Source organism: Micromys minutus (genome assembly GCF_963924665.1).
Source record: "Micromys minutus genome assembly, chromosome: 29".
Lineage (NCBI taxonomy): Eukaryota > Metazoa > Chordata > Mammalia > Rodentia > Muridae > Micromys > Micromys minutus.
The window spans coordinates 13,329,543-13,352,573 of record NC_137964.1 but is presented as its reverse complement, the minus strand read 5'-3'; the positions used below and the strand labels follow the sequence as shown (position 1 = coordinate 13,352,573).

Here is a 23,031-nt window from a genome sequence, read left to right as displayed (position 1 = left end):
TGCAGCCCTGGATTTGATATCTAGGAAAGCTATATAGGAAAAAAAGTAGGCTTTGGAGGGTATAGGGGATTTAAGCAGGGTCTCGTCCATGCAGGGCTGTACCACTGTGTCACACCCCCAGCTACTCACTGGTAGGTTGTAGACAAGAGCTCTACTGTCAAACCATACCCTAGACCTAGGTTAATTCTGAATGATCCTGTTCTTGGTTTTGTTTTAATTTCCTTCTTGCACATATGTGAGAAGTCAGGAGTTAGTTTCTCCTTTCTCTGTGTGGGGCTGGGAATCAAGCTTAGGTAGACAGGCTTTCCCTACCTTTCTTTTTAAACAAAGACCCTAGGGTGGTCGTTCAGACTTTTAACCCCAGTACTTGGGAGGTAGAGGTAGGCAGATCTTTGGGTTCAAGGCTATCCTGGTCTACATAGCAAATTCTAGGCCAGACAAAGCTACATAGTAGTGTGTGAGACCCTTTCTAATGAAGATGACACCACCAGCAAGGTGGACCAGACGGCAGAGGCACTGTGCCCACAAACCTGACAAACTTAGTGCATCCCAGAGTCTTATAAGGTGGTTGGAGAGAACAATCTTGAGAGTTGTCCTCTGACCTTCACAGAATGTGAGCATGCACACATGCACACTGAGACACCATCCCCTTTCCCCGGCTGCTCACATTGCATAATGTTTTGGCCTTGGGTCTCCCTTCAGTGGCTAAGGCTACACTGTGTTTTGTCAGGTGGGTTCTCATGGGTCAGGATGTTGAGAGTCTTGACAGGGCTCTACCTGTAATTATGGAACCAATTGATGACAGTGCTAGTCTTCAGGTTGAGTTGTGTGGCAAGCTCCTCGATGGTTTTTGGTGACGGGTATGGCTTCTGCTGATATGCTCGCTTCAGTGCTTCCTTCTCCTCTGGAGCCAGCACCACTCGAGGTTTCTTTAGCTGGTGTTGTGGCTGGGGGCTGGCGCCCTGGCTGTAGTCGATACCCACAGAAGGGGGCTCACAAGGCTGACTGTCACTGACAGAGCTGTGTCGCCTCTTCATGTAGGCTGCAGGGAGAGAGAGAGAAAACAGGTGAACTCAGGGACAGCTGGCAATCCAGCTCAAAGCCTCAGCCCTGGGAACAGAACAGAATGCTGAAAACGTATAGCCTGGGTGTGGTGGGGCATATGTAATCCCAACACTGAGATAACTAAAGCAGAAGGGTCATGAGTTTGAGGCCCATCTGGCTCAAAAACCAAGTAGCTGGGGTGTAGCTCAATGGTAGAGTGCTTCTCTAGCATATGATGCTGAGTTTAAGCCCTAGTACTCAAAAACCAAACCAAACCAAGACAACCTAAGCAAAATAGCCCTCAAATAAAATCCTGCAGTGGAACCACACTGTCCTCAGCATATACTGAGGCCAACTCTGATGTCATGTGGGTTCCCAGCTGTCCCTGTCCAACCTGACAGTTCATTGAAGGCTTCAGAAAGATCCAGCTTGATGAATTCCCTGCTGGCAGAGACACTTGGGCACCTGGGAGGGGTTTTAATAGAGATCACTAGACAGAGCTTGGAAAGAGCTGAGAGACTTTCCAGAAGAGAGGATATTTCAAGATCATCTCAAGGGAGGACGTCAGATTAACTAGAAAAAATGGGCTATGGCATAGAAGATAGCAGGAGGCTGTTTAGAAAATGGAAACCTGAACCAAAGTGGTGGGTGCTTGTAACCCTAGCACTTGAAAGATGGAGGCAGGAGGATCAGGCGATGAAGGTCACCACTGGATTGTGTGAGACTCTGTCAAGAGAAAGAGTGGGTAGAATAGAGCCAAAAGGAAAGAAGATGGAAGTCAATGACTGAGGAACATCACAGAACATTCCCAGAGAGAAGCTAAGAAGGGCCTAGGGCCAGGAGGACAGCCAGGGCCAAGGGTGTTATAGAAAGGGCTGGAGAATCAAGGGAATGGACAGCTAAAGGCACCTCAGGGAGGAATGTTTGCAAGGGCCAGGCTGGACCTTGGACTTGGTAACATGGGGAAGACTAAAGCCCTGGAGAATGGGAGGGGATCCATGGTGCTTGGCAGCAAAGGCCGGTGACTGACTGGAAGGGAGGAAGCAAGGGTGTTCAGAGAAGGTGTTGTGTGGGCTGCTCAACTGGAAAAGGTAATCTCTGGGAGATTGTGGCAAAAGGATTGTCAGGTCAGGACCTTGCTGGGCTACAGTCTTAAAAACAAGGAAGGAAGCCAGGGAGGGAAGGAGAGGGAAAAGGAGAAGGAAGGGGAGTAGAGAAAGGAGGAAAGGCAGGGAAGGGAGGAGAAAAGGAGAAATGGAAAGTGACTTCCTGAGGTGAAGTCCAGGCCTAGGAGTGAGTGACATGAGTGTAGCTCTGTGGTACAGAATGAGGTCACGGCACACTGGCCCTGGTTTTGATCCCAACCATTCTCCAATAAGATAAAGAACAAGCTCCAAGCTGAGGAGAGAGATGGTAGAGAAACACTGGGGAGGAACCCAGGTGTTTGGACTAACAGGCACTGAGCCCAGAGGAGGAAGGGGCAGGTGGAAACAGATGGGGTTGTGTGATAAAGGCGGTACTACTGATGACCACCTGTAGGAAGCAGAGGGGGGCTGGGGAGGCAGGTGATGGGAAAGAAGCATTAAGGAGATGGAGTGGGTCATCAGAACTGGGGAGTGATACTGGGGACTCCACAGAAGTTAAAGGCACCATCTGTTAGAGATGGTCGAGACTCTCCAGAGGGACCCAGTAGACCAGGGGGAAAGGAGAAAGGAGTGTGGATGGGGCACAGCACTAACAGGGGTGTTCAGGGTTGGAGGAGTGGGACAGAGAGAAAGAAGGGGTAAGGGGGCCATCCCAGGTAAGTGAAACAAAGAGAAAGGTACAAGGGTATAGGATGGATGGGGACTCAGTTTAGGCTCTGGAAGGTAGAAGAATTTAGGTTAGCAACAGGGCCAGGAAACAGCCAAAGTTGAGAAGGAGGTTAAAAAACTTGACACCTGGGTGCTAGACTGACAAGGATGGTCTTTGATATGGGTCACTTCCTGGCTGAGGCATGGTAAGGCGTGGAAGAAGGCCCTTGGCTTGAGAAAATGTAGAGTGACTGACAGATGATGGAGACAGGAGCATCAGGTATGGAGGCAGGGTAGGCAGGGCAGGGAGGGAACATGAGGCTGAGACTTTGCTTAGGGTACACTCTGAGTGAACACGTGGGTATATGGGTGAGGGACAGTGGTGGAATTGAGGCTCTGGGAAACTGTGTGGCCTGTTGTGACCAACAATGCTGAAACCACAAACCACTGAGATTGGTTTAGCAAGGAACTGGCCACAGAATCATCTCCCACCTGCCGTGTGTGTGTGTGTGTGTGTGTGTGTGTGTGTGTGTATGTGTGTGTGTGTGTGTATGTACATAATGCAGGTGTTATAAATGCCATGTGGAGGCCAGAAGCCAGCCTCCAGTGGTGTTCTTCAGGTGCCATCCACATTTTTTTCTTCCTTTTAATTATTGTATGTGTGTGAGGCAAGGTAGGGCAGCATATGCAGAACACAGTACCAGCGATGGCAGACTCTGTGGGTTTTGAGTTACAGGCCTAAGTCACAAGGGTACTGGGAACTGAAAAGAGGTCCTTTTCAAGAGCAGCAAATGCTCTCAAGCACTGAGCTGCATCTCCAGCCCTCATTTCCTTTTGTTTTTGAGGCAGGGCCTCTCACTGGTCTGGTACTCATCAATAGTTTAGGATGGTTTGCCAGGGAGACTCTGAACCACCTGGCTTTCTGCCTCCCCTGTGCTGGAATTACTGGTACATGGCTGTCACTTTTTATTTAAATTTTTAAAAAATGTTTATAGACAAGGTCTCTCTATATATCCCCGGTTGTCCTGGAATTTACTGGGTTGCTATGTAGACTAGGCTGGCCTTAAACTGTACAGAGATCTATGTGCCTCTGTTTCCCTGTTGGGATTGAAGGTGTGTGTGGCAGCATACCCTTTTTTAGTTTAAGTGTGTTCTGGGGCTGAAACTCAGGTCCTTTTGCAAAGTAAGCATCTTACTGACTGAGCCATCTTCTCTTTTCTCACTGTGTGCTAACCCTGGTTAGCATGGAACTAACTATGTAGCCTAGGGTGGTCTGAAAGTCATGGAGTACTGGAATAAGCATGTGTGCTTCTCTACCTGGCTTTGTTTTAAAAAATATATATAAATTAATAGCTCTCTGACTGCATAATTGCCTGACTACATCCCCTGTTTCTAACCCTTGCCCTCTGGAGAGCTTGGTGCTTTCATCATCCTTGGTTACAAGGAGAGAGTTTTATGTTGGATAGTTACTAAACTCTGCTATTTTATTACCAACAAAAACTATTGAGAAGGCACATACATACAGAAGGGGCTGGGGATGTGGCTCAGTGGAGGATTCTATTCCCAGAACTGCATAAACCAGATGTGTTAGTGGATGTCTGTATTCTAGCACTCCAAAAGCGGAGGCAGGACCACCATAAATTCCAGCCAGCCTGGACTACATATTAAATTGGAGATGGAAAGAAAATGATCAAGATTGTTTGGCTACAAGAGACTGTCATATGTATGTAAGAGAGAAGAGAGAGGGAAGAGAAAGGGGAAAGGGGTGAGGAGAGCCAACCTATTAGATCAATGGTTCTCAATCTGTGGGTCATGACCCCCTCCCGTTTGGGGGTCAAAGCCCCTTTCACAGGGATTGCCTAAAATCACAAAACCCACAGATATTTACATTATGATTAATAACAGCAAAACTACTGTTGTGGAGTGCAACAAAAATGGTTTTATGGTTGTGGGTCAACACAACATGAGGAACTGTAAAAGGGTCACAGCATTAGAAGGTTGAGAGGCATTGTTCTAGATGCTCAGGATGTGACAGTTATCACAAGCACACTGACAGCAGAACCAGCAGTGGCACTGCTATGTTACTGACAGGTCTTGTTGTCCAAAAAGGCTAGCAAAGGATCCCCCAAAGTGTGAGCCCACTGAGACAGTAACAGTTTTGTGACACAAGGTGGCACCAGAGCCCATGTAGAAGGAAGCCTGAGGCCCGGAAAGTCTGGATTGTCTAATTTGGGGTGGGGGAGGAAAAGGGGATGGACATCTGAGGGACAGAGAAATGTTTTGGAGGTGTCCTGGTGTCACACCTGAGGTGGCTGGTCTTGGCCTTGACAGGGAGTGGGGCTCTTTAATAACATCTTGGTAAGTACTGGAAACTGGTGAACCCGGCAGCAGTGCTTACTAGTTTCTTTTGCTTGTCTTACCTTTGAGCTAGGGTCTCACCAACGTCGCTCTGTCTGGTCTACTCACTCTTTTCATTCTAAGAGTTCCTCAGTCTTACTGGGTAGCCAAAGTTTACCTTGAAATCCTGACCCTCCTGCCTTCACTCCCAATGCTGCCATTAAAGACATTAAAACTACCTCCTTGGTTCTAGTGCTACTGAGGATGGAACCCAGGGCTGTGTGAATGCTAAGGACAACTGAGTTACATCCTATCCTTATTCCCTAGCCTCCCTGGTGATGGCTTTTTAAAGGCCCATGCCATATACCTGACTTGTCTAGAAGGTTCTCCATACCATTCTTTGTATTTTTGCTTGAAATTTAACATAATTAAAAAAACAAAACAAAACAAAACCTGGGAAGTCACTAGGCTTTTCAAGTATATGGTGTTGCCTGGGCTGCTCTGAAGGCTATGGGACTGGGTCATATCTTAGGACAAGCCATAGCTAATTGAGGTGGCCCTTGATGGGTAGAGTGCTACTATTTAGGCACACAGCTGATGAATAGGGGCACCCTGAGGTCCCAGTGTGGCAGACCTTTGGCATAATGGATCGATCAACAATCACAGCACTCCTCCCTGCTCCCCAGGGTCTGGGCTGGAACCAGGGCTTTATACACACTGGAAGAGTATGCCACTGCCCAGGCTCTAGCCCCAGCCTCTTCTTCACTGAGGGTTTAACCCAGGTCTTATACATGTCAAGCAAGCACTTCACAGACTAGCTACAATCCCAGCCCATCAGTACACATATTGTAATGAGCTCTTCACCATCTTCATGGCCTTTAGCATGAGGTACATACATAGTAGGTGACGTGATAAGTGAGATAAAAGGCAGCCAGAAAACCAGCCATTATCACAGACTGTGCTATACCCAAGGTTCATGAGATCTTTACTTAAACACTTTTGGCCCCAAAGAGGAATAAGCCTTCCTTGTCCTCTCAGCTACTCACTGGCTGAAACTTGTCTAAACTGTGGTGCCCTGCCTTATAGAGTCTAGATGAGTGATCAGTGACCCGCATCCCTCATCTCTGTGGGAAGGTTTGCAGAAAGAGCGCATGTGTGGATGAGGTGGTGCCTGGGTGGCAGACAGTGGGCAGGTACCTTTCTTCTCCATCCGCTTCATATCCATCAGCTTCTCCACATTGTTGGGGTCATTCAGCCATAGCTGCATGCGGACAAAGGGCTCCCGTCCTTTCAGACTAAGCTTATGCCAGGGCTTTGGCCGGGCAAGGAGGTCGGAGACAGAACCCTGGGTGAGCCCCAGAATGGTCTCCCCAAATAAGCGCTGACCTGGAAAGCAGATGTGAGAGGTGGTCACTGACAGACAAGAACCTGAACTTAGACACATGGTTCAATGGTCAATAGTAGGACTGTGGAAGCCTGGCCTACAGCAACATTTCATACAAGTAGTTTTATGTAGTTTACAGGGCTGGAGAGCTTTGTGCATGTGAGGTGAGAAATCTATTACTGAGCTACAGCCCTGCCTCTTGCTGGTGGATTCTAGGTGCTCCACCCTGGAGCGGTAGCTTCAGTACTGAAACATTTCTTACACTTGTCTTCTAACAACTTCATTGGCAAGGGAATTAGAAAACACTTGCATTTTATATGTATATGACAAATGACCATGCTTTTAGAAAAGCCTCCATGTAGCAGGTATGGCAGGCAATACATACTTGTAATTCTAGCTCTTGGGAGGCTGAGGCAGGAGGATCAGCAGTTTTAGGTTAGCCTAAACTACTTATCAATAGCCTCAGGAAAAAGAAAATTAAAAGTTTCCAGGAGCCAGGTGAGCTGAGGGTGGACACTTGCAGCATCTGTTGGACCAGTGAAATCCCTACACACTGGCTAAAGCCCTGCAACTTCTAACCAGAGGTCAAGTGGGTGCACGGTTAGCAAGGTCAAAGGTCTTCTGAGAGAATAGGCACTTGACTCCTGGGTCACAGCAGGAGGGAGGAGGAGTCTGGAAGCTCCAATTTGAAAGACTCACTGGTAGTATGACTTCTGTAGTCTGAGCTGCCTTTGCTGAAACCTTGCCTGGATTCCTCTCCCATGTAGGGTGAACAGCTTGCCTTGGGCTAATCACAAGGCAGGTGGCTGTGGAGGGCACAAGAGCATTCAAGTCTGCACTGTGTCATAGGCTTAAAAGAAGGGCTTGAAGGCTGGGAGAGATGGCCATCATTAGAGTCCTTACCATGCAAGGATGAAGACCCGAGTTAGAACCCCATCACTAATATGAAAAGCTAAGCACAGTAGTGTGTGCCTATAATTCCTGGAGTGGGGATGGGAAGGCAGGATGATCCGTACAACTTGATGACCTGCCAGTTCAGCCCTCACACTGTGCACCAGGTTCACTGAAAGGCTCTGTCCCAAAGACTAAGGTTGAAAGAGTTTGGGGGAATCCAATCCATATTGGCTTCTGATTTCCTTGTGTATACATGCATACATGCATACAAAAGGATTTGCTACCTTGTGAAAATCATTCCTCTATGAGGGGAGAGGGCTGCAATTCTTAAAGTTACACATCAGAATCTGTTTGACTCATACTAACTGATGGGAAAAGCTTGACTAAGCAGAAGTGGAGACTGGGATCAGAAAGGCCACTGTTTGGTCTAACACAGCATCTGGGACACAGGATGCTAGAAGGATTGTGCCAACTCCACACTGCAGCTAGAGACCACGGAGGCTGGCTTATGCTACCTGTGGTAATATCCTCTGCTATGAACTGAAAATATTATGAGATACCTAGAAAAACAATGTACTATAAGCACTGTTGGTGTGAAGCCAAATTTAGTTAAGATTTTTTTTCTTTTAAAACAACAAAACCTTAAATTTACAAGACTGAAGGTGTGGCTCAGTGGTAGTGTTTGAACATGCCAGGATCCAAGCTTAAGTTGGAATTTGAAACTTAACTAGGGGTTATCTCTGCTGCTTGATGCAGCTTGAAGCTGGCCAATCTGTGCCCACAACTACATCAAGAATCCCATGGGAAGGTGGATAACTTTCCCTACAAACTTTAGGATTAGTTAGAGCTACCAAGAGGATTGCTTCTGATTGCTAATCCCAAGTGATGGGCTATAGGCTTTCCTGGAAGGTTTTCAGATTAATAACTGGTCTTTTGCAGCACTGGAAAGTTGTGCAGGCTAGCAGGGTCCTGCTCTTGTCGAATGTAACCCATGCCAACTAACTCTCCAGTGAGGATAGAAGCTGGCTAGTGATGCCAAGGAGAGGTTCTAGTGTTTGTCATTCCCAAACTGCGATTCTACAACTTGGCGGTTTGAAAGGAGGTTTTCTTCTGTTATTCTCAACATTTACATGGAAGGATGCTTTCTATCTGGGAGTGGGTAGCAGGAGTGATCGGTCTGCTTCCTTGGACTTGTGACAAGTTTGTGAAGAAGGGGATGACTCAAGTGTAGGAATCCTTCCATATTTCAATAACCGATGAACATATGGGCTTTGGGCTGTTCTCAAATCAGCAGCTAAATTCTCATCTTGTTATGAATGAATGGTTATAATTGTTCTCAGTGGATGGTCTCTCTCTCTCTCTCTCTCTCTCTCTCTTTTTTACTGTGTTCTGACTTGGACAATCAATTGTACAAATGGGATGTGGAAGACTCAAAATGACATCTGGGCCTGACTCCAGACTAGGAATCACTGGTAGATTTCACTGAAACTCAATGGCTCTGTTGTACTTGTTGTGCTCTCACCCTGTGTTTTTTCACTGGTCTGTACTTCAGCTAGGTTGGCTGGCTGGCTAGTGAACCCCAAGAATCCTGCAGTCCCTCTTCCCCTACAGTAGGGTTATAAACATGCTATCATGCTTGGCATTTTTTACACAGGGTTTAGGGATCGAACTCAGTGCTATATGAGTTCTTTGTAGACTGAGCTCTCTCTCCAGCCTCAACAGCAATGTTCCTCTTGTCTTGTTCTATCCAGGGAAGGAGACATACAGTCCCCCCCACCCCCCAAAGGTGCTGCATGGTTCGGGCCATTTTGTGGGTCATCTCAGTGTGTTCTTTTCATTGACATTTTAACTGGGACTTGTGGGGACACATGATTTGCACAGAAGCCAATTTTTCTTGCCCTGCTTGCCCAGGAGGGCTTGACTGATCTATACAGCCCCGAGGAAGCATGATGGCATAAAAGTGACAAGATACTAATATTCTTAGGGCCACAGTGGCTCCCATCCAGCAGTGACAGAGCTTCATAAAGCCACTCAGGCAGAGCCAAGGTTAGCTGCAGCATGTATAAGGTATATGGCCCGGGGTTGACAACCTGAGAGGATGACCACCTCAGGACTGCAAAGCAGAAGTCACAGCAGCAATTTTAGATAGCTTTAAGATGCCAGGCAGGGGCCTTGGAGCTACTGAGTCATCAGTCTGTGACAGGCAGGATCATGCCAGCATCTGTGACAGCACTGAAGGGCTGGCTCACAGGGCACATATATCTTGCCCTACAGCAGGCACAGTGAGGGTAAGTGGAGCAGACCTTGTTTCTGACATCCATAAATGCATCTGATGTTGCAGAATTGAGCTACTCTGTTCTGGTACCCACCATAAATTTGGGTAGATAAGTTTGGGAATCAAACTTAAAACATGAGATTTCTGTTTTTAATTTTTTTGGTGCACTTTGTGTACAACAACGTGTGGCAATGTAAAAAAGCTGGATGCATGGAGATTTTAGAGACGTTGGCTAGCTCAGCCTATGGCCCCCTTCCCTTACCCTTCCAAAGCTTCAAACAGGAAATGGCAATGGAGACCTACCGAGGTTGTTGTCTGTCAGCACCTCTTTGACCCTCTTGGTTATGCCGTAGGTGTCCAGTTCAGGAGACATGGCTACTAATTCTTGAATGCTGAGGGCTGAGTGTCCAGAGAGAGGCAGCGGTGTTGTGGGTTGGGAGTCTGAGGCGGGGGGGTCGCTGGGTTCTGGCGGTTTGCTTTCTTTACTGGTCTCAATGGTGGGACAGGGCTGCTGGACCAGCTCGGTGAGACTCTTCACGGATTCGCTGGAACTCATTGGGGACTCAGGGGCAGGGCTGCAACTGGCAGAGGTCTTTGGAGTGCTTTCTAGAATCAAACACAGCAAGAATGGCTGCTGAAACGTCATCTTTCACCATGTCCACCAACTTTGCTTCCTCAGGACATGGTAATTAAATTCTACTTCAGAAGGGGACCGTGTGGTAGTCCTCGGGACTCTGTTATTTTCCATTTTTTTAAATTAAGTGTAACCTCTAATTTTTCTACATTAAAGGAACAAAAATAACACCAACAAAGACAAAAAAAACAAAAACCAACTAAAGGTTCAAATAAAAGGTTTCTGAAGGCTTAATATCAGGGCATTTTGCTAAAAAAAAATATGTCATTATAACTGCTATGATTTGTTCTAATCAAACCCCATGATTCTTAGTCTAATATATGTGATTATTTCCTCTATATTTTCCAGAACAAAAAATATGGACAGGAGGCAGAGAGATGGCTCAGTAGGTGAAGTGTTTGCCTTGCAAGCATGAGGATCTGAGCACTATCCTTAGAACCCATGTAAAAATGTCAGGCATTGGAGTGCTTGCTTGTAATCCCAGCACTGGGGAGGAAGAGACAGGCTGACCCTTGGGGCTCACTGGTCAGTCAGCTTGGCATACTTGGTGAGCTCCAGGCTAGTGAAAGACTCTGTCTCAAAAAACAAGGTGGATGGTGCTTGAGGAATGAGAGGCAAAGGTGTCCTTTGGTTTTGGACAGGCTATTTTAGGTGATGTTTGCCTATAAGCCAGGATGGTCATATGTTTACAAAGACTCTTGAACCTAATGCCTCAGCTGTTGGTCTCTGGTGGTTCAGGGAGACTCAAGTCTTGGGATCAGATTGCCTTTTTGTGAGACTACCAGTGGTACTGAGACTAGTGGACGAAGGATACCAAAGAAAAGTGGCATGCCAGCTCTACATCAACCCAAGGGGTGTGTTGGTCTTGTCTGCATTAGAGAACCAAGCTCTTTGCTCATTTGGACCACACTTTGACTGGCACCAGAAAGAGACTGGTGTGGAGACCATCAGGCTGCACACATTCCTTTAGGACAGCCTGTGTCTTGTTGGGGGTCACTGAAGGCGCCTAGTGGGAAGTGCTGTATCTGCTCTCTAGCTGAGTGTGAGACTTAATATGGCCAGTGTGAGAGGAGACAGAACCACTTAAGGAACCAGCCTCAGGGCCTTGCGTTCCTGCTGCCATAACCTCCCTGCCACAATGGGCAGCACCCTCTGGATCCGTGAACCAGAATAAACTTTCCTTTCTTAAGCCGAGTCTGCCAGGCAGCTTGTCACAGTAACAGCAAAACCACCACAGCGAGTAGTCCTACACTTCATTTTAGTATCACCTGTGAAGCTTGGCATACTGCCATGAGCTTGGTGTGGGGGTACTAGAATAAAGACTGGTCATGTCCTAATTTCCAAAGACACAGCGAGAGAGCACTGAGAAGCAAGTGTGAAGGATTCCTCTCCCCAGATCCAGTCTGCCTTTGGTCCAATTCTGTGTTTGGCACACCCTCTTCCGTCTCTTCCACTGATGCTGATATACCAGAGGGCCACATGTAAGGGGCCAGACAAGGTGTGGCTACAGTGTGCCCAATGCAGACACTGTATTGAAATACTCTTATTTACAGCTATTTTCCTCTGGTGGGTAATGGATGACTGACTGGTGATGTTGGCCAGAGTCCAAAGGCAGGACCTCTGTGTCTTCTCTTGTTTGCTGCTCCCTCAAGCTGTAACAAGTCCCTCAGGAACATTGTCAGCACAGTTGCAGGTATCCCAAAATACTGTTGCCTTGGCTGAGGGTGTGCTATAGTGGCAGAGCGCCTGCTGAGCATGTTTAATACCTTGAATTATATATCTATTGCTATGTAAAACCAAACCAATAAATAACCAAACAACAAAAGAGAAAACACTATTATCTGAATAAAACATAGCAACAAGGAAGACTTTACTTCTAGTTTATGGCATACAGATGCAAGTATTTAGTGAGTATGCTACGTGTGTGTGTGTGTGTGTGTGTGTGTGTGTGTGTGTGTGTGTGCGTGTGTACATACAGAGACCAGGAGGATGTCAGGTGTCTTGCTTTATCATCCTTCATCTTATTCTCTTGAGAGAGGGTCTCTCACATGCTAGGAATTACGCTGCAGGCCTGGAGGTCCCAGCGATCCTCCTATATCTGCCTCCCTGAGCATGGGCTTACAGTAGACATGTAGTAACATCTGGCTTTTGATGTGAGTGCTGGGGGTTTTAAACTCAGGTCCTCACACTTAGGCAGCCAATGCTTTTATCACTAAGCTACCTCCCCAAGCCTCATAGAGTATTTTCTAGATATTTAGAAAACTAATAGCCTCTCCTGTATCCAGGGAGTGGGACGTATATTAAAAATACAAGTATTTTTTTTTTATGAGCGCCTAGAAAGAACAAAACCTGAAACAGAACCACAATTGAATCCAATAAGTCTGTGTAATGTTCTCAAATAGGTAAAAAGTCCCACTATCTCATAAAGCTCTGCCTGGAAAAATCAGGTTAAGAAAACAACTGAACTGCTTTGTGAGACATGTAAAAGAGGTAGGTATGGGGCAGAAATGGCCTATATCCATCTTTAAGGCAGTATGAATCCTGTAAATCAGATTTCTTCTTGCTACTCATCCCTGGGTCACCAGACAACAGGGTCTAAAACCTAGCAAATGTTGTTTGTGTGTTGGAAGCAGCAAAAGGATTGTACTGTAAATTCACCCTGACTCACCCATGCGAGGGGGCCCATTTGGCAGATCATCCATCTTATTCATGGACTACTGTCAAGAATAGCATGCGTCCCAAGCATGATAACAGATTTCTCCAGGTTTGTGTCCTTTAACCCACAACAAGGTCAAAATCATGGCTGCCTGCTGTTTGGGAGTGAGATCTTACCAAAACAACTGCTAGTCCTTCTCCCAGTTGTGCACTCAACATTCTCCTGCGTGCATGTTGGCTAGGCAAGGCCAGCAAAACCTAACAGGTGTATACCTAGCTTGCATGAGTACTATCCCTGTGCATTCCCCACTATAGACTACGGCAGAAGTGACGTGCTGTTCTAAGTTGCTGAGGCTCGATAGTGTCTGAATATACTTGGTAGGAGGGGCTCTTCACAGAGATACAGCATGTACTGCCATGCTGTAGTCTCAGGTCACAGAAAGATGAACAGCCCCATTTTTATTTGTTTTCATTGTTAAAAAGAGTCTCATGTAGTTCAGACTGGCCTTGAATTCACTACCTACTGGGATTATAGGCATGCCCCAACACACCTGCTGTATGTAGTGCTGGGGACCAAACTGAGGCCTTCTTTGGCTACACAGTGTTGCTGTGTCCTTGTGAGAGCTGGGGCAAAGGGGCTGGAAGGTGGGATGGAGATGTAGGTTCAAAAGCAACTTAGGAGAGAACACAGAGGGTTCAAAGAGGTGTGGTAGGAGGATCTAGATATACGGAGTCCCTTGCATGGCAGGATGTGTGGGGGGAACTATTTTGATGGGGCATGATATTATAGGGGTGCTGTGGAATGCATGCCTCCCCTGAGGTTAAGTGTAGTAGTGGTTGCCTGCAGTCCCAGTACTAGGAAGGCTGACACAGGAGGCGCTTGAATTTTAGGCCTTCAGTGGCTGTATGGTAAGACTGTTTTTAAAAGCCCCAAATGAAACAGGGCTGGAAGACGGCTCAGTTGGTATAGTGTCTGCCATGAAAGTATGAAGACCTCACCTGATCTGAGAACCCAGGAGCCGGCTCAGCAGGTGGAAACACTTGCTGTCAAGCCTGATGGTCTGTGTCTGGTCCCTGGGACCCACATGGTGGAGAGAACTGATACCTGAGGACTATTCTCTAATTTCCACATGTACAGTGTGACATATATGCACCAACACACACCAGACACATGAGAAGAAATAAATATAATAAATTAGGAAAGCAACCTTGCACAAACAAACAAACAAACACATAAAGGCTCAGTGTAGTGGGAGGTACTTGTAAGACAGTTCTGGGGGGAAGTGTGAGACAGCAGGTCCCTACGGCTCCTAAGCCAGCCTGGAACTTACAAGCTCCAGGCTTGTTTCAAAAAACAGGATGGTGACAGAAAAAAGACATGTCATCAACCTCTGGCCTCCACATGTACCGTGTGTGTGAATCCCATATGAAGATGTACATATGCACAGAAGCAAACAACAAAGAAACCCTCCAAACCAGATTGACAACACACCAACAAAAATCAAGCCAAAGAGGGAACTCTACTTTGTGACCACTTGTCACAGAAGCTACCATGGAAGTGACACTTGAGTGTCTGCTAGAGGCCTTTCTGGGCAGTGATTCTATAACATGTGTGTCAGCTGCAGGGATCTCAAACATAATGTGGAACCACTAGAAGTCAATCCATGGCAAAGATAGAGAAAGGGGCTCAAAGCGTGAACACACACACACACACACACACACACACACACACACTATATTATTAAATTGATTAATTAATTTTTAACCACATATGCATGAAGATGTGTGCTGGGGACCTTGGCCAGTGTCTTGCTCTAATCTCCTAGTAACCCTCCTTGGACACATGCCCACACTCCAGGCTGTGAAACCAGCTGGCTCCATCTGGTCAGATATCCTTGGATGGAGCAAGGATGGGAGCCAGACAAGGATGGAAAACTGTGTTTCTATCTATAGCACTGCCTACCACTGACCTGACAACCTTTTTGCCCTATCCATCCACCCATCTAGCCATCCATCCTCCATGCACTTACCCATTCCCCATCTCTACCTTTACCCATCTAGCCATACCTTTTACTTTTTTAAAGACAAGATCTTGCTATGTAGCCTTGGCTGGCCTAGAACTCATGAAGTAGAGCAAGCTCACCTCAAATTCATAAGATGATCCTTTCACTTCTGCTTCTAGAGTACTGACATTAAAGTGGTATACCACCTTGCCTGATTCTATCCATCCATATTAATTTTGGCTCATAAAGTTTCTTTTGAAATGTTCCCTTTCTCTGTATCTGTTTGGGTGAACATACATGTCTCCCTCCCCCCAGATCTGTTTGGGTGCACATGCTATGGTACATATGTGAAGGTCTGGGGACAACTTTAGAGTTGGATTTCTCCTACCATATGGGCCCTATGGATCAAACTCAGTTTCTCAGACTTGGTAGCAGGTGTTCCTATCTGCTGAGCCATCTTGATGGCTCCTCCACATACATTTTAAACCAACCACTTTGTGTCATGCACTCTGCTGGGCATTGGAAAGAAATTAGACAGACCTCCCCAAACACCCTTGCTTTCCATAGTATAAGCAGCCCTAGGCCTATGATAATTAATAAGAATAATTAGCATTTTTTAAAACCCCAGTGGGCGTTGGGGGCATGGCTCAGTGGCAAACACTGGCCTAGTATGCTGCAGTCCTAGGTCTGCAGAGAGGCATTGGGCATTGGGCTTGGGGGATCTGACAGCAATGGAAGGCAAGGTGTGGTACTCAGAAGTGATCTGTGAGGATTCACTTTTTCTGTTTGTGGACCTTGGATCTTTCAAGAGGAGCTCAGCTATAAAGAACAAAGGGCAGGGACAGTGGCTTGATGCAAGCAGAGATACACAAGGTGTTTGGGAGCCATAAAAGGATTATGAAAGATATTATATTCCCCAAACAGCAGGCTAAACAACAGCTGCTTTAAGCTTTCAATAGAAGCCAATGGAAAACACACATCCGCCCCAATTTTCCAAGACAAATCGCTCTGCAGTTTATCCGATCCGCTGCTGCAATTTCCACGCCCAGCCCTTCTCTATCTCAGTAATAACCCAAATTCCATTTAGTGTTCATTTGAGCAGTCAGGATGAAGTCATTTTTGATTATCTCCCCACTGTGTAAAAAACAGCTTGAAGGTAGGAAGTCAGCAAGCATTTCCTCCAAAAAGTAATTATTGCAAGTGACATTTTTACTGCTGGCATGCCATACGGCGAACTGTGCGTTCAGAAGGACAAGTTGCTGAAACAAAATGACAGGGTACTCTGTGACATTCTGACAAGAACCCAAACATTATTTAACTGGCGGCTGGTCTGATGCACCGTTTTTCATTATGTCCAGAGTTTAGACTTTGAGTCTGTGCCAGGCTAGGCAGCTCCAAGTGACTCTCATGACAGCTAAGGAAGATAAGGTGGAGAATGCAGGGAGCAGGTTACAGAAGGAGGGTATGGTCTGGCTAGAGATAGGGTGCTCAGAGAATGGGTGACTAAACCAGAACAGGGCATGAATCTCAGTAGCCATGGACAACAGTCAGCAGGTTCTAGGGAGCTCAGTGTGTGGACATCCTAAGTGTAGCAAGTGCCCTGACAGTCCTGCAGAGCTCTGAGGACCCTTCCAGTCCATGGCCATCGACAGCTTTGGAAGTCACAGGAGTGATCACCCACCTGGAGCGCTTCCCAACCTTGTCCAGATGAACAAACTGAGCCATGTACAACCAAGGAAATGTGGGTGCTCCATGCATCCTGGGATGTCACCCAAACAGACTAGGCCTTTGTACCAAATGTGAGAAGTGTATTCTGAGCCCCCTGTGGTTTACTCACGTGGCAATGTGAGTCCTGACACTGATAGATATATATTTGCTCAGTGGCCTTGTTTCTGTGCCTAGGCTTTGTCCGAAGCAGCAGATTCTCAAAGGGACTTTCCCAAAATTCCTACAGTCATGTGTCTCTAAGGTATCTTCTTTAATCCTACTACTTGGAAGCAGAGGCAGGAAGCACAGCCACAAATGCAATGTGTCTTCTTTTTAACCAAGAGTGTTGCTTTGACCAAGATATGGGCTACTCTGATCCATGTCTCAGCTTGCCATGCCCTACACTTCTCCATGTGCTTGGGGATTCTTCCTCACCAACTGACAAATAAACAAAGAAACCAAAGAAAGAAAGAAAGAAAGAAAAAGTAACTGGTTGTGTCATAGATGGCCTATAGACTTCTACTCAGAAAAAAGGCTTTGTCTTCTATCACTAGCCAAGCACTGAGTGGTCAACCTTTCCTCTGAGAAAATCCAGCCAAACAGATGGTGACAGTAGGTCTCAAGCTGGTCCTTCCTCCTCTCCCTGCCTATTTGTTAACATGTCAAGACTATGGCCTTAAGGCTCAGGAAATTGACTAGGATTCCTTTCTTTTCAAATAGCAGAAAGGAAAGAGCTATAGGCTGGGTGTATGTAACTCAGCTGGTAGTGTTTGCCTAGCATACTCCAAGTTCAGGGTTTCATTCCTAAAACTGCACTAAACAGGTATGGTAGTGCACACCTGTAATCCCAGCACTCAGGTTGGGCAGGCGGTGGAGGCAGGAGTTCAAACTCTTAATGGAATACATGAGACACTGCGCTAGACTTGAACTGAACTTCAGCAGTGATTGTGACTTAATGAATGCTCTCAAGCTCTGCCTTTTTTCCCCGTCCCCTTCTTATTTTTGTTTTTTTTTTAAAGACTGTAGGCCTGTCTGTCCTGGAATTTACTCTGTAGACCAGGCTAGCCTTGAACTCAGGAGATTCACCTGCCTCTGCTTCCTGAGTGCTGGGATTAAAGGCGTGCGCCACCACTACCCAGCTCCCAGCCTCTGCTTCTGATATGCTTATCTGGGACACACTGAGGCTGAACATGGAGCAGAGATGGCAGAGCACATTTGAGGCCCTGGGTTCCAGCCTCAGGACCACAGAAAACAGGCATGGCAATGCACATTTAACCCCATAGATATATAATGAAAAGAGGGCATTAAAGATCTGCTGCACAGTAGATGCTGCTGTGTCTACCCCTGTGTAAATGACAGGACTTAAGAAATAGGAGTTCCTAAATTTGTGTAAGGCTGATATTCTTTATGAGCAAATCAAGGTTGCTGAATACAATCAAGTTGTTTAACTTGAGTTGCTTATGCCACTTTGTCCACTCCTGAGCCATTTGCCTTTCACTGAGTAAGGAGATCCTGAGTGACAGACAAGGACTGCATACTGGGGTATGCATAAGAAAGCACCCTGTAAATCACAGGACTTGAGGCCAAATGCATAGAGAGACATTCATTACTCAGTAGGTTCTACTAATGAAGACTCTGGGATAAAGGGGGGATCTGGAAAAGCACCTGTTACCTTAAAGCTGAGGCTGGGGTCTATCAGGAACAGTCAAGCCTAGGAGAGGATAAAAGAATGGGGTACCTGAGATATAGCCATGTGAAAGTGGCACCCATCTCCAGAGATGCTTTTCACCAAGTAAGTTGCTTAAAAGGAGATGGGGTTTTAGAAGTTCTGTGTCGAACAGGCCCTAGATTTACACCTCTTGCCTTAGCTTGAGTGGGTTATTGACACGCATCTGGTTCTATTCATTTACTTATTTGTGTGTTGGGGTCACAGGTATGCACTACCATGCCTGTTTTCTGTGGTCCTGGGGATGGAACCCAGGGCCTTGAATGTGCTTTGCCTACTGTGCTCCATTCACAGTCCTGTGTGTCACAAAAAAAGCCTATCAAAAGCAGAGCTTGGGAGAATTATGTCATAATCAAGTCTAGAAGAAAAGCCATACCTTGCTACAACTGTGGGAATGACACTGGGTAACATAGTTTGCTGCGCTTCAGGGACACTGGGTTCACCTTACTATAGATCATATCCATCTAGAAATAAGGCTTTCAAATTACCCAATAACCTTATTACTGAGCCAGCTGTGTGTATGAACACTTATCAGTGAATCTTTGTGTGTTAGGAGAAAATGCATGTCACACAAACAGTCTAAATATATATTACTGTAGGGAAAAAACAAACTCTCTAGTTAAATTGTTTTGCTGTAATCAAAGATTAATTATGAGAGTGTGCATATGTGTGTGAGTGTGTGCGCATGCGCAGGCCAAAAAGTAATCTCTGGAGACCTTCTTTAGGCACCATTCACATTTTTGTGGTATTGGGAATTTCACCCAGGTAAGTGCTTTACCTCTGAGATATATTCCCAGTCCCACCTTGATTTTTGAGACAGAATCTCTCTCTGGTAAGGAGGCTAGGCTGGGGGATCTGCCTGTGTCAGCCTCTCCAGTGATGAGATATAAGTAGCACTTGCCTGCCCCTCTCCTGCTAAAACTGTAGGTTCTATAAATCAAACTTTTCCAGAAAGACCAGGCCGAAGGTGGCATTTTGGAAAAGGATTATTACAGTCTAGGCTGACCTTAAACTTTTGACTCCCTGGCTTTAGCCTGCTAAAGCTCAGATATGGGAATGAATCACTATGCCCCATCTTTAAAAAAAAAAAAAAGTGGTCTTAAATGTTTCTTCCTTTCCAGGTCTTCTAGTACTGCAACTAAAACCCCTTCCTCATGGCACACTGTGGGCAACGAGCCTTGTGTCTACCTGTGCAGGAAGAAACATCTGCCCAAGCGGCCTGTCCCTACTCAATAAGAAAGCCACTCAAGCGGTATGCAGGTAACAAGTCTGGGCTGAGTTAGCAAGGCTGTTCCATGGCCAGGTGAAGCTAGTGGCACACATGGGTGTGACTTGATACTTCCTGTCTTTTAATGACCATTTAGGTGGGTGAACTACTCTGGCTCTATGAGGGACCAGGTGACGTTTTCCTTATAGACATCTTTGTCTGAAAAGCTATTAAGGTACATAATTTTATACATCCTCCTAATCTTGCTGTACTGCTTTCCTAATTTGTGATGAGATTGTTGGGAAAGAGTACTTAATGTAGGACAGTCAGTAAAAGTAATTTATCATTTCCCCGCTTCAGTGCGCCTGTTATCAGAGGGCTCATTTTCTGCATTCATCATGCAATCAGCCTATTATTTGCATATTAATCAGGCAGTGGACCATGAAGGAACTGCATCCCTGCCAAATGCTGCACTATCTCAGGAGAAACACTCAGTAATTATCATACATCAGTGTTATGATGTGGTAATTGATTATAACATCTTCCTGCAGCCCCTGGGGAGTCCCTCTACTAACCCAGCTCCGGGCATACTGGGTGGACCTTTTCTTTTCTTGCAAAACCATAAATGGCTATTGATGTTCATCTCTAGCATTATTTCTAGGGAATAATAGATGATGATTGTTATTTTAAAAATTTACTACACTTTTATTTACTTTGTGTGTGTATGTGTGTGCACACACCACAGTGCACATATAGAGGTCAGAGGATAACTTGCAGGAGTAAGTTCTCTCCTTCCAGTATGTGGGTCACAGGGATTGACTTCAGGCTGCCAGGCTTGGTGGCAAGCACCCTTTACCCACTGAGCCATTTTACTGTTTTTTTCCCCCAGTTTATGAAATGTTTTTACTCATGTGAGATAACACAGATCTTTACTCAGGAATGAGCAGGTTAAGCTGGGGCTGTGGTTTAGTACTTGGATTGACTGCATATCCTCACCACATCCTATCAGGTGAAGTGGTGCATACCTGAAATCTCAGCAGTGCATGGGAGATAAGGCAGGAGGACCAGGAGGTAAAAACCATTCTCAGCTAGGCAGAGAGTTGGAGGCCAGCTTGGGATACATAAGGCTTTGTCTCCAAACAAACAAACAAACAGTGAGACGGCCTGACTAAGGGACACCCTGGGAACCTCAGTCTTTGTTGTTCAGTCTTCTATATTTCAAATCTGTTACCCTGAACACCACAGGAGCTTCTTATCCAATAAAATGTGCTACTGTTTCAGTCTCTCCTAATTGCGAAGTTGGTATGAAGGCAGTCTGCCTGCTTTATTTAGGTGCCAAATGACAGGCTAATTTTGGTCCTTATGTAAACGATGAACCCCACATCTGCCAGTTCAGACATGGGCTATATTTAGGATCCTTGTTCCTCAGGGACGAACAAACAATCCAAGAGATGAAGCCAGTGATGGATACCTCTGGGTTGCCTCCTGATCTGACCTGTCCTGGGGAGGGCTAGTGGACATTTTCCTCCTCACTCATTGGGGAATCTGAGCATACTCTGTGAGTTAGTCAGATGGAGTTAGGTGTCTGACTTGGATGAAGGCACAGCAGCCTAAGAACAGGACTGTTCTCAGCAAGAGGATTTAGACTGGAAGGGGTTTCAGAGAAACAAAGCTCTTTACCACCTGGCCTAGGTACATCTAAACACTGCAAATTTTCTAAGCTTGAGCCCCATGTTGTCCTCTCCTTTTCCAGTCTTGGGCACAGTCACAAATTGGAAGTCTTCCTTGACATTTATGTGTGTGTGTGTGTGTGTGTGTGTGTGTGTGTGTGTGTGTGTGTACGTACACATAGGCACATATGGAAGGCAGAAATTAACCACTGATGTCATTTCTTAGGAGCCACCAATCTTGTTTGTTGAGACAGAGTCTCTCATTAACCTAGAGTCTACCAAGTAGGCTTACTGGCCTCACGACCACTAGGGAGCCCTTGTCTCTGCCTCCCTAAGTGCTGTCATTACAAGCACTTGCCACATCACATACTAGTGTCCCTGTCCTGTCTGCCCTCCCATAGGTTCTGGGGATGGAATTTAGGTTTTCATACTTATAAGATAAGCATTTTACTGACTAGATGTTTTGAGGCTTGATTCTCTATGCAGTTGCAGTGGTAAACCTTCCCTTTGTCCAGGAGACTAGATCCTCCTTCCCTTGGGGCTGGCTCCTATAGACACCTACCTAAGTAGTAGCAAGGCCACTGGACTCAGGACCTTGTAAAGTTCTGCCACCTGGTGGGTAGTGGGTAAATCCCTTTTGTCCTAATCTGAAATCATCTTAAGCAGAAATCCCACAAGGGAGAGTCTTGCTTACTAAGGACATCAGAATAGTATGTGACCCAAGGAAGACACAATGTGTGAGCTTCGTTTTAGTCCCACTTTACTTCTAAAATTACCTGAGAGTTTTCTGCATTCAGGTTCTTATTTTATCCCTAGATTGGAACATTAGAGACCCAAGTCCTCATATGCTCTTATGACCTACTTCTCTCGTACCAAAGGCCCAGTATACTGTAAATTCTATTTTCCAAAGTAGGTGTACAAAAGAGGGAGGTAGCTGAGGCTGTGTCTGGGCAAGATGGGCATCTGTAAAAGCGAGGCCAGGCAGTTCCAGTCCTGAGAAGCAAAGGAGCCTGGCTGGCTGGGCCACTGCTTCCCTTTGATGGCGAGATTGTTTCTAGACTCCTTTCTCAACACTCAGTGCTGACCAAAGAAAAGCATTCATTCATTTACTTGTGCTGGGGATGGGATCTATGGATTCTTGAATGCTCCTGCTGAGCTCCACTCTTCTCCTAGAAAGTTAACATCTAAATGTTACTTGCTTCTCTGTCCTAGAAGCATTATATATAACTAAAACCATTCAGACTTCCTCAGTCTAGGAGTAGGCCTGAAGGAGGACAGGAGGGTTGAGTTGTTTTGCCTATACCCAAAGTAAGGGGCAGAGGCAGGATAAGTCAGCACCGGTTCTAAACTCAGCACATCATTCTGGTTGCTCTCCACTAGCTCAAGGGAAGCCACTGTTTAGAAACCAATCTGATTTTCCTTTAAGTGCTATGGGCGTGGCTCAGTGGTAGAGCACGAGGTAGAATCCCCCAGTGAGAAGCAGAGTGTGGCTCAGCCCCTAATACAACACAAGAATAAGGAGCCTGTGAGGAACCTGGTTGGCTGTGCCCTCTGGTTACTCATGCTCCATGAACAGTGTCCTATAGGAAGAGAGAACAGCATGCTTTCCTCGTCTTCCTTCCCCTGTGGTCTAAGAAGGCTTCTGAACTAGCTGTTTCTCATGTACTCAGGTTTGTTTCCATCTGAAGCATTTTGTTGCCAG

At 46.1% G+C, this 23,031-nt stretch overlaps 1 protein-coding gene across 10 annotated transcripts in view; it reads right to left on the bottom strand.

The window, feature by feature from the left end:
• Positions 1-23,031, bottom strand: part of CUX1 (cut like homeobox 1) — a gene marked incomplete at both ends in the record, with an annotated part of 307,656 nt that overhangs the window by 30,073 nt on the left and 254,552 nt on the right. For 8 of the 10 annotated variants that reach the window (XM_080941104.1, XM_080941107.1, XM_080941105.1 and 5 more), the window contains 3 exons: positions 778-1,042; positions 6,372-6,560; positions 10,031-10,333. The exons of the other annotated variants lie outside the window; for them this stretch is intronic. In XM_080941104.1, coding sequence (XP_080797230.1) covers positions 778-1,042; positions 6,372-6,560; positions 10,031-10,333 — 757 coding nt within the window. The remainder of the gene's footprint in view (positions 1-777; positions 1,043-6,371; positions 6,561-10,030; positions 10,334-23,031) is intronic. 10 annotated transcript variants of the gene reach the window in all.